General features: G+C 35.4%; 1 protein-coding gene across 5 annotated transcripts in view; it reads left to right on the top strand.

Annotated features, from left to right (window-relative positions):
• Positions 1-14,306, top strand: part of SPATS2L (spermatogenesis associated serine rich 2 like) — a 244,050-nt gene that overhangs the window by 114,322 nt on the left and 115,422 nt on the right. For all 5 annotated transcript variants that reach the window (XM_007494583.3, XM_056794169.1, XM_056794168.1 and 2 more), the window contains one exon: positions 12,827-12,888. In XM_007494583.3, coding sequence (XP_007494645.1) covers positions 12,850-12,888 — 39 coding nt within the window. In that variant the 5' untranslated portion in view covers positions 12,827-12,849. The remainder of the gene's footprint in view (positions 1-12,826; positions 12,889-14,306) is intronic.

Here is a 14,306-nt window from a genome sequence, read left to right on the forward strand (position 1 = left end):
AGAAAAGTGTAACACACCACCAACTCAGACCTTCACTGGCTGACCTGAGACTGAATGACAACCCAGCTAGCCAAAAAGAGAATGGCATAGCTTCAGGAGCCTCCATTATGTCTCTCCATTGTTTAACACAAGAAAATGGATCTAGACAACAGCTTGCCACGTATGTTATCTAAGAAAATAGCTTCAAAAACATTGAATGGTTTTTAGACACTAATGAACTGAGGAAGGAAAGGGGAGATGGGCTAGAGTAAAAAGGAGCTTCCAACTGCAATCTGGGGATTCCTAAATAGGACCATGCCTTTAAAAGTCCCATTCTACATAGCCCAAAGTCTAGCTCTGAAATATTATGATCTATGGAAACAAAGAAAGTAAATCACACTAAAAACGATAATGAAATACTGAGAAATTCATACATATTCTGTCAAAATACATATCAATTAATAAGAAAGATAATGCATTTTAACTCAAAATTTGGAATTTATTTTGTTCTCTTATGAATAATCTTTCTTTGGGGTTTTTAATTAAATGTCCTAAAATGCCAAGCTTCTCCCATTTACATAGTTTTTTATGTTAAAATTTTTATCTTTGAAATAAACCAGGAAAATTTCTAATTGTCATTAGTTGCAATATTTTATTGAAATCCTAGTCTGATTCTTTATCATGGCATGAAAATGACCTTAGATTATTCTAGGTCATGAGAAAGGAGTACAAGCTCAGAAAGATCTCAGCAAGCAGAAAAGACCCCAGGTATGGGCTTGGTCAGTAGGCTTGTGTGTCTTTACTACCTAGTAGAATCTAGAGAGGTTCATCAATCGGTTTAGCTGCAAGGTCATGACTCTTGTGGTCATAAACCTGATGAAGGCCTTTTATTAAGCTCTAATGAGACTGTGATCTCCATCGGTAGAAGGTTTGCCAGTCTAGACAGAATCATAGATCTTGGAAGCATAAGAGTTAATTGTGATATTAGGTAAAATCTTTGAATAGAAAATGTGGCAGTTTGGACTTTTACCCTGAAGTGACCCTGCATATTCCCCTTTCTGAGGCGTAGTTCACTTAATAAGGTCACCCTCAGCCTGGCACAGCTCAATAACAAAACAATAGCAGGCTAGAAAGTGTTCTGCTCTTATAAGGTAAGTCAGTCAATGTCAACAAACATTTATTAATTGCCTTCTATGTGCCAGATACTATGCCAAGCACTGGACACAAAACCTTGTGATAATAATAGCTTATATTTATGCAGCATTTGGGGGATTGCAAAGCACAGTCCTCTAAATTAGGCAGTGAAATGTCTTCCAAGCCCACTTTACAGATAAGAAAACTGAGATTCAAAAAACGTAACTAGTTTGTTCAGGGACATAAAATTAATAGGTGCTGTGGAGCCAGGATTTAAAATCAGGTCTTCTTGATTCCAAGACTTATACCATCCTACCTTGATAATAGTTACTTATGTATAAGTCTTCTCTCTCTTATTGGACTATAAGCTTCTTGAGGATAAGGTACTGGGCCTTATTTATTTGTTCATATTTTCTTCCCTAAAATACCACCTTGAACACACTTGGTATTCAATAAACATTTGTTGATGTGCGTTGAGTAAGAATTAGGACATCACTCACTTTTACAAATTTAATCTGTGCCTTACCCATATTTATGGATTATTCATTTAATCATTTGACAAATACAGCAAAGAGGAATAGAGAAAACCATTTTGATGATTTACCAAAATAATGAAATTGATGTTCTTTGGATTTTGCTGTATTTTTCTTATAAAAATGGATTTTTATGACTGCAGCATACATATTTCAAAAAATAAAATGAAGTCTCAAGACAAGTGAATTAAGAACCAAGAGGCTTTTTATTGATTTTTAAGATTTCCCCCAAGAATATATGTGAAAATCAGAACATATGAATTACTTTATAATGTAATTACTGAAAGATAAATTATAGCTTTAAAATATTTTTAAATCACACTGAGTCTTTAAGATTACATTGAGGACATGATTTGATTTTTATTTTGGACTCCTTGATTTGGTTTAATTAATAGATAGTGTGGAAGAGGCATGAAGGAAGAGAGAACTTCATGCATGCAAGACAGAAAGCTGGGGACATCATCTGTCAATCAAGGTGAACATTCCTAACAGGGGACCATTTCAGAGCTTCTTCCCCCTTCAGCCTGGCTTGCCTCCCCCACTGTCTTTCCTGGGAGCATTCTATTTGGAATGTTCACCTTGATTGACAGATGATGTCCCCAGCTTTCTGTCCTGCATGCATGAAGTTCTCTCTTCCTTCACGCCTCTTCCACTAGGCATGGAAATTTCATAACACATCATTCTTTTTTATCACTCATCGATTAATTGAGAATGTTCTAATCTGGGGACAACAGTCAATTTCACCAAAAATCAGGAATTTTCCATGATCTTTATGGGGAGGTTAAATCCTGAATGCACAGCAGTAAGAGAGAAGTACGTGCCTCCTTTAGGCAGCCATAGCTAACCTCCATCAGGGCGTGATGTGGGGTGCCCAGAAGGGGGCTACTTGCTCACAGACCTCATTCCTATCAACTTTCTGCCTGAAATCCATAATATTCATGTCTTGCTTAGTAGCTGGCATCTTTTCAGAAGCAGTGTGCCTAGCTGTTTACCTGTTTCTACTAGTTTAGGGAGAGAAGCAGTGATATTACCTGAGGGAGTAGCTCCAGGCCCTGATGTAACACAAGGAAATGTTTATGGGGGAAAAGGGATGAGGAAAAATCTGAAACATGGATTAGTGCCCAAATGGAACTTTGGGATCCTTTTAAGTGGTTAGGAGGGAACATGATGCTAGTGGGTGCCTGAGAGCCTAGTGCCAACAAGAAGGAGAAGGACTTGCTGCCACTAACCCACATTCTTGTTTAATTAGCTAGGTTCAGTCTTAGGCCCTTGTATTGGCCAAATAGAATCACTTAAAGTCTTGATTTCTTATAGTTCATCTAATTAGAGTTTGTAACAAATAATGATAATTAGTATGTAGTCCCTTAAGTTTGCAAACACATACAAATCTATAGATTATGGATGTGCAATATATATGTACATATAATTTCATTTAAAACTCTTAAAACAACTCTGGAAGGCAGATGTTGTTATTACTGTTTTACAGCTGAGGAAGCCAAAACTGAGAGAGTAAAATGAATTGCCAAAGATACCAGAGCAACTTATTATCTAAGGTAGGATTTAAACTCGGACTTTCCTAATTCAAAGTCCAGTGCTCTGACCAATTTTGAGTACTTGTAGTTAAATACTCATTTTGAGTTCTTGTAGTTTATATATTGCAGTGATTTCTATAGAAGGAATTTTTACAGAGCAGATTTTCCAGTAATAAAAAACCTGTGATAGTCTACTCATCTTTTGCCTGTTACCTGAAAGTAAAAAAGCTACCAAGAAAGTTCTAGGTGATCTAAGAAAGTGAGAAAATAGAGGAGAGCATCTATGGTATGAGTTGCAGTAAGTAGTAAAGCTCTTCATCATAGTAGAGGAGTACCATGAGTTCCCATTAGAGATTTTTGAATGATAAGCAGCTTTGAAACCACCCAATTATGCTATGGAAACTGGCTGCTAATAAGACTCAAGAAAAGATCCACCATAAAACTAGGGCTAGGAGAAGAGTGAAAGTGAGGAGGAAGACTTCTCCACTTGCTTGCTTTGCTTTAAAAAAATAATAAAATGTTATCAATGTGGATTTAAAAAAAATTCTTATCATTTGACAATTTTGTTTTTGTAATGGTTCTTCAGGCATTTCAGTTATGTCTTACTCTTGTGACTCCATTTGGGGTTTTCTTGGTAAAGATACTGCTATTTCATCTCTAAATCTTTTTACAGATTGAGGAAACTGAGGCAAACAGGGTTAAATGACCTGCCCAGAGTCACAGCTAGCAGAGTCCAGATCTGAACTCAAGAAGAAGAGTCTTCTTGCTTCCAGATCTGACACTCTATCCCCCTGGGCTACCTAGATGCCTTTTTGGCCAATACTGCCCCTCTATAGAACCCTTCCGTGTAAAATAGAAATGCAATTAGGGGAAGATAAAAAAAATAGTATTCACTTATGATGGAAAGGACTTCAGAGACCATCTAGTCCAGATTCCTTCATCATTTTACAAATGAAGAAACTTGAGGCCCATGATGGTTAAATGATTCCTATGTGATCACTCAGGAATTTACATCCAGGTCCTCTGCCAAGGCAATGCCCTGTCCATGGTAGGACACTTGCTGATGTCTGTCAGCATATGCTGAATTCTACACCATAGGCAGGGGGTGCTGGAGCCAGTTCAAATGACTCCGAGCCAATAGTTAAATTTTCAGTGTGAGCATTTACACCTCAGAAATCAGCAAATGCTGCAGATTGGGACTGGAATTATTATTTTGTTCATTGCCTAGATTTAAGAAAGTGACAGAGAAAAATCTTAATAATGTAGAATTGAAAGTATGTTGTATCTAAATATTTTTGAGAGCCAAGTTGTTGGGCATTTACCAACACATTTCTGTCTGTAATCCAGTATTTCTTTACTGAGAGTAGAAAGGTATATTTCTTTATCTTTTCTTTAGAGTTTTATTGGTTGTTGTAGGAATCTGAATTCTTATATCTTTCAATGTTGTGGTTATTGTATATTGTGGTGATTAGATGCTAGGTGTTAAAGGGGATAGAGCTCTAGACTTGGAGTCAAGAAAACCTTAATTAAAATTAAAATTAAGATTAAAATTAAAATCCTGCCCCAGATACTTATTAGCTATGTGACCCTGAGCAAATCATTTAATCTCAGCCTCAGTTTCCTCATCTATAAAATGGGGGTAATAATAGTACCTAACTCCCAAGGTTGTTATGAGGACTGAATAAGACTATTTTACAAATGTTAAGGTCATAGTATAAATGCTATTATTGTTGTTATTATTATTATTAATTCTCTCGGTTTTGAATATTTAGCTATATATCAGTTCATACAAGTTTTTCCAAGTTCCTGCTAATTCTTCATATATATCTTTTCTTAGGACAGTAATATTTCTCTCTATCCATGTGCCATGATTTCATTCCCCAATGAGTAGTCTTTGCTTTGTTTCTAGTTGTTTGCAAACAAGAAATTCTGCTACAAATATTTTATATGGGGCACATTTTCTTTGTTCTTTGACCTCTTTGGGGTAAATATTTAGTGGTCTCACCTGAATATTAGCATATTAGTCATTTTCCTAGCATAGTTTCCAATTCTTTCCAGAACTGTGGAACCAATTCACAGCTCTACCAACATTATATTATTGTTCAATAATTTTCTAATCCCTAAAGCATTAATTACTTGGAGATTTTTATTGTCTACTGATCTTCTGAGAGGTGACTCTTCAGAAATGTTTTAATTTTCATTTCTAATTATTAGTGATTTTTGACACATTTTTCCCTATAGTTATTTTCATTTCTTCTTTGAAAAACTTAGTATCTTTTGACCATTTTTCTACAACTCTTGCCTTGCCACATTGCTTTCTCCAGCTGCCAGAGAAGAGAAAATGGCATTCACTGTTGAGACTCAGTCATTTGCAAAATATATACAAATGGGGTAAGTATGTTTATAGAGTATGTGGAACAAGTTTCTGATTGGATAAGGGGAGAATTTGCCCCATTGTAAAGAAAGTAAATTTTAAATTATGAAAGAAAAGGGCCTGTTCCTCTTTCCAGGGCATACATATAGATTCTGAATACAACTGTAATAGCTAGAATACTACCCTTTGTATTTACCTTACAAAGAAAAAGACTAGAGATCTAAGTTTTAGACTGTATCTGGAAGTAGACTTGTCAGTACAATAAAGCTGTGTTGGAAGAAATAATATGTAGAGCTTAAATATATATATAAATATATATGACAAGAACATTACTTTGTCATAGATGCTATCTGAGAAGAAAAAAAGCAATCAGTTAAATCATAGAATTACAGAACTTATTTTGCAAAAAAAGAAAAATGAAACCTGGAGACTTTAATGACTTTCTCAAGGTTGTTCAGTTCATTAATGACATGACCAGAATGGAAAACCAAGTCTTCTTATTTCCACTACACAAGGGTCTTTCTACTCATGGTGAATATGGAGAACACAGAGCCATATGGAATTATTGATTTTCCTTATTTACTGGCTGGTTCACTCTCCCAAATACTCCAGATGTCCTAATACTTAGTCTTTACCTCAAGAAAAACCCAAACAAGGGGCATCTGTGTCCTCTATATTGGGTAATTTTATATGTAACAGGTAGAATACCTACTTTCCTCCTTCCCCCTAAGACCTCTACTCCCCAACCTTACTGCTGGCTTGAAATTGTACTTGAAATCCAGCCATAGGAAATTCCTTCCCTTGAGTCCTGAAGACTTTTAGATCTTTTAGACTGGAGTGTCACCTTGTGAGGATCAGCAAGAAGACTGGAATAATCCTTCAGCATTTGAGAATTTGAATCCATGCATAGGGGCAAGCCCTTTCTGATCTTCTCAGCTTTCTCTAATCCTGTGGTCTCATGGAAATCCTTCCATGATTTTCCTGTGGATTGTGACATCTCATTTCAACTAACACTGCCCCCAACCAAACCTTGGTCATCAAATGGGCCTCCTGAGGTTTGTTGGTTTTAAATCTGTCTCTCACAGAGTCCTCATCACTGTAACAATTCAATTAGACATGCTACACAGATTCAGTCGGTCCAGTTCCTTGCAACCTTTCTACATGATCCCATGAGAGATGAAACCCTGGAGTGCTGAGGTAGTTCCCAAAACCATCTTTATAAAAGAGGACTGGGAGATAGGGGGCAGCCAAACTTTCTAGATCTCTTAGTTACATATGATAGAAATGAGTCACAGGAAAGTAATCTTTATAAATCTCTATGATACACATAGTGAAATTCAGGTTTTTCTCGATGAAGCCAAAACTTCACGAGGAAAAGTGAAAAGAAAAAAAAATCACCCTGATGCTTTGAAATGTCTAGTCCTTTGGCATTATGTAGTCAAAACATCCATAGGATTGATTCAATTTTTCATTATTATTCTGTTCCCTGGAAACATCCATTCAGATATTCTCTTATGTATCCTCTCCTTCCCCCATTCCTATTTCCTTCTGCCTATCTCTTTTCCACATTATATACCATTAGTAACTATAAAAGATACCAGAAAGTAACTAGAATCCCTTTTGAATATCAAGTGGAAGAACTGATGAAGATAAATGCCAACTGCTATTTAATAGCTAGATTGGTTGTTTTTTCCCCCACCTGCCAAAGTAGAAGATATGGTGTTTCCTCTTGGGAAGGAATTATTTTCAGAAGGTCTACTAAGTAGAAGAGGATTATTTATGGAGTGTGTAAAAAGAGCTGACTGTATGGGGAGAGAATATACAGAGCTCTTCTCTCTGGGGAGGTAAGATGTATATAGACCACTTTGAAGATTCTAAAAATAAGTTATTTCTGCCTCTGATACATACGTTCTTTTGATACGTGGAGGGACTCTATCTTTACTGAAATGAATATTCCCTGCAGTGATACAGATTACAACTCATTCGTGCTTTCTCATCTAGTACCACATTTGTTCACATCTTCCCCTCAACCCTTCACAGGGCTTCCACCAATGATACTAGATTCCTTCTTCAAGATCTCTTGAAACTAGGTGTGAGTAGAGCAAATATGGGCAGCACAGCACGTTAGCCTTTCTTTTTACTATATGACAAATATAGTGCCCCCTTTTTCTGGCTATATATCTCTAATTTTTTTTCAGAGACAACTCTTTGAATCTTGTATGACATTTATTATCTATAATTTTCACTGGTAATATTCTTCAGCCTACTTATACCCACCATATGTTTTTCTTTTGTCATTGGAGTCAGTTTCAATTTTAGTTCTTTAGGAGTCCTTGACTTATAGTCATATTGGACAACACTAGAAAACTATAGATGTTTCTTAATGGCTTTTGTTTCAGGGAGTGGATTATGATCCTTAAAAGCACTATATAATTTTCAATCTAGCCCACTCTCATTCTTATTCAATTTTAGGCCCATTTTATCTTGAATTATCTGCTCCAAATATATGTACTTGTGAACCATTTGTCTATTAAACTATGTTTTATAGACATACTTCTCTCAGTTGTTTTTTCCCTGTTTGAATAGTTAGGTCAAACTCTTTGAAGTAATTGTAGGGGTCACTTAACCAATTCTGGAATGTTCTAAATCTTGCTAATGTAACATAGGGTTATATGTAAACAAAGGATCTATAGAGCCTTAGTTATCTACAGGGAATCTTTCTTTTATCCTCCATGATAATTGAAAAGAATTTTATGATACTTTTGATATTAATAATCAGAGGATTGTTCATCAAAGTTATCTCTGTTATATCATTCAAAGATTCTTGTATTATTTTGACATATGCTTGAAATTTTGTTGGAGAAAAGCCATTTGTTCTACTAAATGAAAATTTTTTTGGTTTCTTAAAAACTGTAAATATGATAGAATCTTGTATTACTATAGAATGTTATTTGCAAAAGCCTATCCTGTTAGCTTCTCATATCTCATCTGGATGATCTTTATGTGTGTGTAGAAAGTCTCATAAAATTTTATAGAGATGGGAAAGTTGATATGAGCACAAAGTTATTGATATTTTCTCTGTCAACACTTTTTGGGCAATACTAAGGTCTGAGATTTTTTTCCCCAAGCTTTTGATATCCTATTCTTTGCCAATACACTGTGAACTACCAATATATAATTGATTCCCCAGTGCTCTCAAAACAACATCACTTGCAGCATAGATTTCCTAACTTGATCCAACAATTCTACTCACCTTGATTTTCTTTAGTGCCATTCCTACTTCTTAATGCAGCATATTGGAGATATGAGAGTAAATTCTTAACTGTGATGGTTCTTCTGTCATTGTTAGAGAAAAGAATTTGTTCTAGAAATCTTCAAAATATTTCCCATTTCCTCTATTCATTGTTCTCCTTTCATATTCATTTTGAAGTGCCCTTGTCATTATTTTGCTTAGTTTAGTCTCTTACTAAGCTTCCTATCAAGTTATTTTCCACCCATGTTGCTTTCTTTTGTGAGACAATACTGCTCACAACCTTCCTCTATCTTCTTTATAAAATTTTATAAATGAGTCTAACATTCTAAAACAGTATTTCCCTTAGTGTCTATCTTTTCACATAGCAAGAAGGTAGTTTGTTGACCGAGTTGTTTTCTAGGACCCTTGAGTCTCTTTGTTGTGGCAACTGATTCACAATGGTCAAATTTCTTTCAGAAATTGTAATTCTCTATTTAAATGACTTTTTTTACTTCCTATTTTCTAGTGCCAAAAGCTTATTTAAATCTGTGACAGTGAAGTTACCTCACTTGTGAACCTTAGCTTCCTGTTGTTACTCTTTATTCTGGCTTGGTATTAATTTTGTTCTTTAATGTAACAAGTAAATACGCTGACATTATGCATAGATACTTGGTACAAAAATAACTCCTACAGCTATTTACTATTTTATTTGTTTTTCTGTCCCCAATACAATGACATATAGAAGACCTCTAATAACTACTTATTAACTGATTAAAATTTAGGATATAACCCATTAAAATTTTTGTAATATTATTTGGTACTTACTATATCCAGAGCCTCCCACACTTTCTTCTCAAAAATAAGTTTATGAATATTTGTGAAGCTTCTTTTATATAGTTTTTACTTCTTTTGGTTCTTACTGCTAAACTATATTTTTTTCTAAATTTTAACCATTGTTCCCTATGTCCTCCTTTGCATTTAAGTCAATGAATATTAAATATTGACAATTTATCTACTCACAAAATTCTTTGTAGAATTTCTCTACTACTTTTACGCCTAGCAACAGATGTTGTTGCATAAATTGCAATTATTTTCAGGGTGGTCTTTTTGTAAATGCTTATCATGAACATGATAATACTATATGAATAAGTATCCCATAATACTCTGGATTTTTTTTTGGCCTTCGAACATAAAATAAAACCAACTTCCTTTACTCATTTATTGCCTTTTATCATAGTCTGTGAGTTATCTTTCCATTTAGCTATGTTTTCCATTTCTCTTCTGGTTTCATGTATAATGAGAATGTTAAACTTATCATATTTCATTCCCTGAAAATATTCAATATTTTCCAATATTCATTGGCCACTGAACCATTAATGTAATGTCCTAGTAATAGGACAAACAGTGCTTTCTGAAGACCAGGCTAGCTAAATATGGACTGGCTTATTACCAGCAGGCAGGCCACTTGGTGATGAATGTTTTGGCTACAGCAGTGTATGAAACAAAGAAAATACCAGATGTACTACAGTTCTATAAGGCCTATTTTTGCTTCTGTGATGATGACAAAAAAGGAGTGAAAAAGGGATTTGCTAAAAAAAAAATCACGATGTTTTTAGAGCATCTACAAACATTAACAGCTTGTAGATAACCATATGAAGTAGAATTCCTTTTTAGAATCCTATTTTGGAGAGAGTTTCCTGAATGGTAACAGAACTTGTCACTTTTTCCAGGTCTTTCAGCAGGGTCAGCAAAAGGTACTGAATATGAAAATATATTCCAAATATGATCCCTTGAGAAGAAGCCAAAATATTTACCTGTTGCTTAAAGTGTATTTTAGTTCTCTCCAATAAGACTATATAAAACAAAGCTTACAGGAAATTATAGGAGTGTGTATCAATAGCCATTACTTAATTGTTTGTTAAATGTATCTAGTACACAACTCTATTGGCCTTTCTACTTATCTTTCTCCTTTATTAAAACTAATCTCTTTCTCTCTTATCTCTCTTTTGCTTAGAGGAGGTCAAAGCCATTAAAAACTTAACAGTGATTTTCCATTACAATAAAAAATGTAGCCTAGATGTTCAGGTAGGTACTTCCCCAGCTCTGATTTGATCAGAGGGCCAGCTCTGAGTACCAGCTGTTCTATGGTACACAAAATTCTAAATGTAAATTTGAGCAACTAAAGTTTTTTGTACTGATGCTCATGTCCCCAATCAGTGTGCTTCCCATTGATTAACCACCAGTAGACTCAATTAGCTCTTAATAAAGATATTTAAGAAAATGGTATAAGACCTTTTTTGGGTTATTTTCAGTCATGTCCAACTCTTTGTGACCCCTTTGGGGGTTTGCTTGGCAAAGACACTAGAGTGGTTTGTCATTTCCTTCTCCAGCTCATTTTATTTATAAAAAAATTGAGGCAAACAGGGTTAAGTGACATGCCCAAGGTCATATAGCTAATAAGTGTCTGCAGCCCATTTTAAACTTGGGTCTTCTTGACTCCAGGCCTTATGCTGTTTTCACTTGTGCCTTTATAGGAAAAATAGTGAGCACCAAAATTCCTACCAAAAATGTCTATGGCACACTCTCTCGTACATACGTGGCCCCTAGAAAGAACAGTCTCAAAATAAAGTTCACTTGAAAGGCACATGTGCAAAGAATACATGTGGCAATGGAATACTTCACAACTCCTAGTTATTGGGAATCTTTTCTTCCCTTTGTAGAGTCCTCCTAAAGTTCTCCTTAGAGCTCTCTGCTGGGCTCTGAGGTTCCATAACCAATATTCTTCCTGTCATAGGAGCCATACTTCCTGAAGCTGCTTTCTTTCTTGAATGGCTTTCCTCCTATCTATCTGTGCCCCATGTTTGTTCTCAGTATGCCTCTCTGCTGTCATTTGGGAATATCGTTTATTACTGTGACCTCCTCTTCAGTGACATGGTCAGTGGAAGGGAGTGCAGAAATTGCATGAAACTTCCCCACCCCACCCCCATACCTCCTAAAAGCAATTTCTTCTTTGGGGCTTTACTCCATCTGGAATCCTCAGCTCTCAAGATTCAATCTTCCCCTTTTGGGTTGGACCCCTCTTGACTAGGGAACTGTTGGAATTATTTAGCAAATAAAGTTCCCAGAGAAGGACTTCTGTAATTTGTCAGTCACTCTTTTCCTTCCTCCTTGACCAAATCAAGGAGATTTATTCCTGAGGATATATAGAGATGGTCTTGTCATATATCACGTTCTTTGATCAATCAGTTGATTCTAAAAGTCAATCAAAGGGGCATCTTTACCTGATATAAGTTTCAGAACACAGAAAATCTTGGAAATTAAATAGAGGGAGAATGGCAATACACCCCTTACATTAGAAAAGAAAACAGCACATTTAATAATTAGAAGTGTGACCTAGATCTCTCATGTTGGGATAATTTCAAGAATCAGGTTTGGAGAAAAGCATCATGAGTAGGAAGCTCTTCTATTTACTTGGCTTTCACATAGTATTTACTGTTCAAAAGCTAGGACTATCGTTGTAACTAGTGGAAGTTCCTAGAGGTCAGGGACCACCACTTTCTAAAATGCTAATACAGTTTTAAGTAGTCCACAGGTACTCACTGAATGATTACTAAATTAATCAGGTATATAACAAAATTATCTGCATAATGATGAATGTGAATCTGATTTGCTTTTGAACCAGTATAAATGTGTTCAATCTCAGCCCCATCCTCATTTCTGTCAAAACCCCCACTTTTATGTATGCAATATGAAGAAATAAATTTTGGATCTATGTCCATCCATCTTTATAAGTTTCATTACCTTACAATCTGAATAAAAGTCATTACATTGTCTACAAGAGTTACTGCAACATGTTCTTGGAGCATATCTGAAGTAAAGTCTTAGCTTTAAAATATTTCTCTATCTTAAAAAAATTAAGGAATATTGATGCCTCAAGCAGAGGGGAATTATATTCCGTGGTTCAGGGAAAATATAAGAATAATATAGAAAAGTTAACATTAGAGCTGTAAAGTTAATCTTTCTCCTATTTTCTTCTTCATAGGTCATATTGCAACTAGGAGAAAAATGGCTGAACTCAATACTCAAGTGAATATCAAGGAAAAGGTAGGATAAAGTAATCATACATATTTTTAAAAAACCATTGCATGTACTTATGTGTATATTCATTTATACATATATATACCCACATGCATGTATATGTGTACGTATGCATGTGTATGAATGAGTGTGTGTAGACTGAGACTCGATATTAAGTGACTTTCCCAAGTCAGAGTTAGGACTTGAATTCGTATTTTCTGAATCCATGTCTAGTGCTTTTTTTTACCACATTATGCAATGGGATCAAATACAAATATCTTATTTCCTTTCATACTTATGAGGTGCTTTTTAACCCCCATTTTCAAATTCCTGTGGCTCCCACATATGCCAAGTGTTGAGAAAGAAACAAAACCCTTTATTTCTACCTCTACCTAATATTTTATCCAAGCAGATTGCTGCTCTGCAGCCTACAGCACTTATATAATCTCTTTTTGGAAAATGATTGACCTACCAAGAAATAGTCATTCAGAGGGATAACTAGGAATTGTATATTAGGGGGTCTAGAAGTCATCATTAACATAACAAAGTAATAAACTAATAGAGTAGTCTCTGGGAAGGAAATTCTGGTGAAGTGCTGAACGTTTTATGTGGGCTAGAGCCCCCAAATTTCCCCAGAATGAAATTTGGCCATGTTTGGCATACCAGTAAAGTTACACCTGTGTCACTCATTTTTCCCAGAGGGCAAAACCTTCTCCAATCATAGTATGCAAAAGATATTGGTGCCATTCCATGTGCTCTTAGAAAATGTAGTTCAATTTAAATAATTTAAATTTAAATAATTACATTCAAAAACATTAAATAAAATTAAATGTAATTAGAAGAATCTCCCTCAATGAATAAGGCTTCTTTGACCCCAAGCCTTATGAGAAATGAATTCTATGACTGCATACTTTACTCCTTCCACTCAGGCACCTCCTTGCTGCTGATTTTAAATTCTACATGTTTTAAAACCTCCATCAGATTTTATCTTCTGTGTAGAACCTTTTCCAGGCACTCCAACCACACTAACCTTTCCCTTCTCGGAATTCTGTAGCATTTATCACTAGTACTGTGCTTTCAGTCTTCTTTCAGTCCATAACACTTAGATCTATCTGATTAGATCATGATCACAGAATCTTGGAGTTGCTAGATAACCAAGAGTCCATCTGGTCCAAGCTGTACCTGAACAAGAATCACATTTACAACAAACATTTGTGATAAATCCTCATCCAACCCTTCTCTTGATGACCTCAAGTAAGGAACCCCCTAAAAATCTGGGGAAGTTTTCACTCTGAGGTTCCTCCAGAATGTTAGGAGGAAGGTTTTTTTTTTCCTACTACCATCATTCATTTATGCAATTCAACTTGCATGCTAGGTCCAAGTAAAACAAACCTGATCCCTCTTCCATGTGATAACCTTTAAAATACCTGAAGAGAGCAAGTGTG

The sequence above is a fragment of the Monodelphis domestica genome, chromosome 4 (assembly GCF_027887165.1).
Source record: "Monodelphis domestica isolate mMonDom1 chromosome 4, mMonDom1.pri, whole genome shotgun sequence".
Classification (NCBI taxonomy): Eukaryota; Metazoa; Chordata; class Mammalia; order Didelphimorphia; family Didelphidae; genus Monodelphis; species Monodelphis domestica.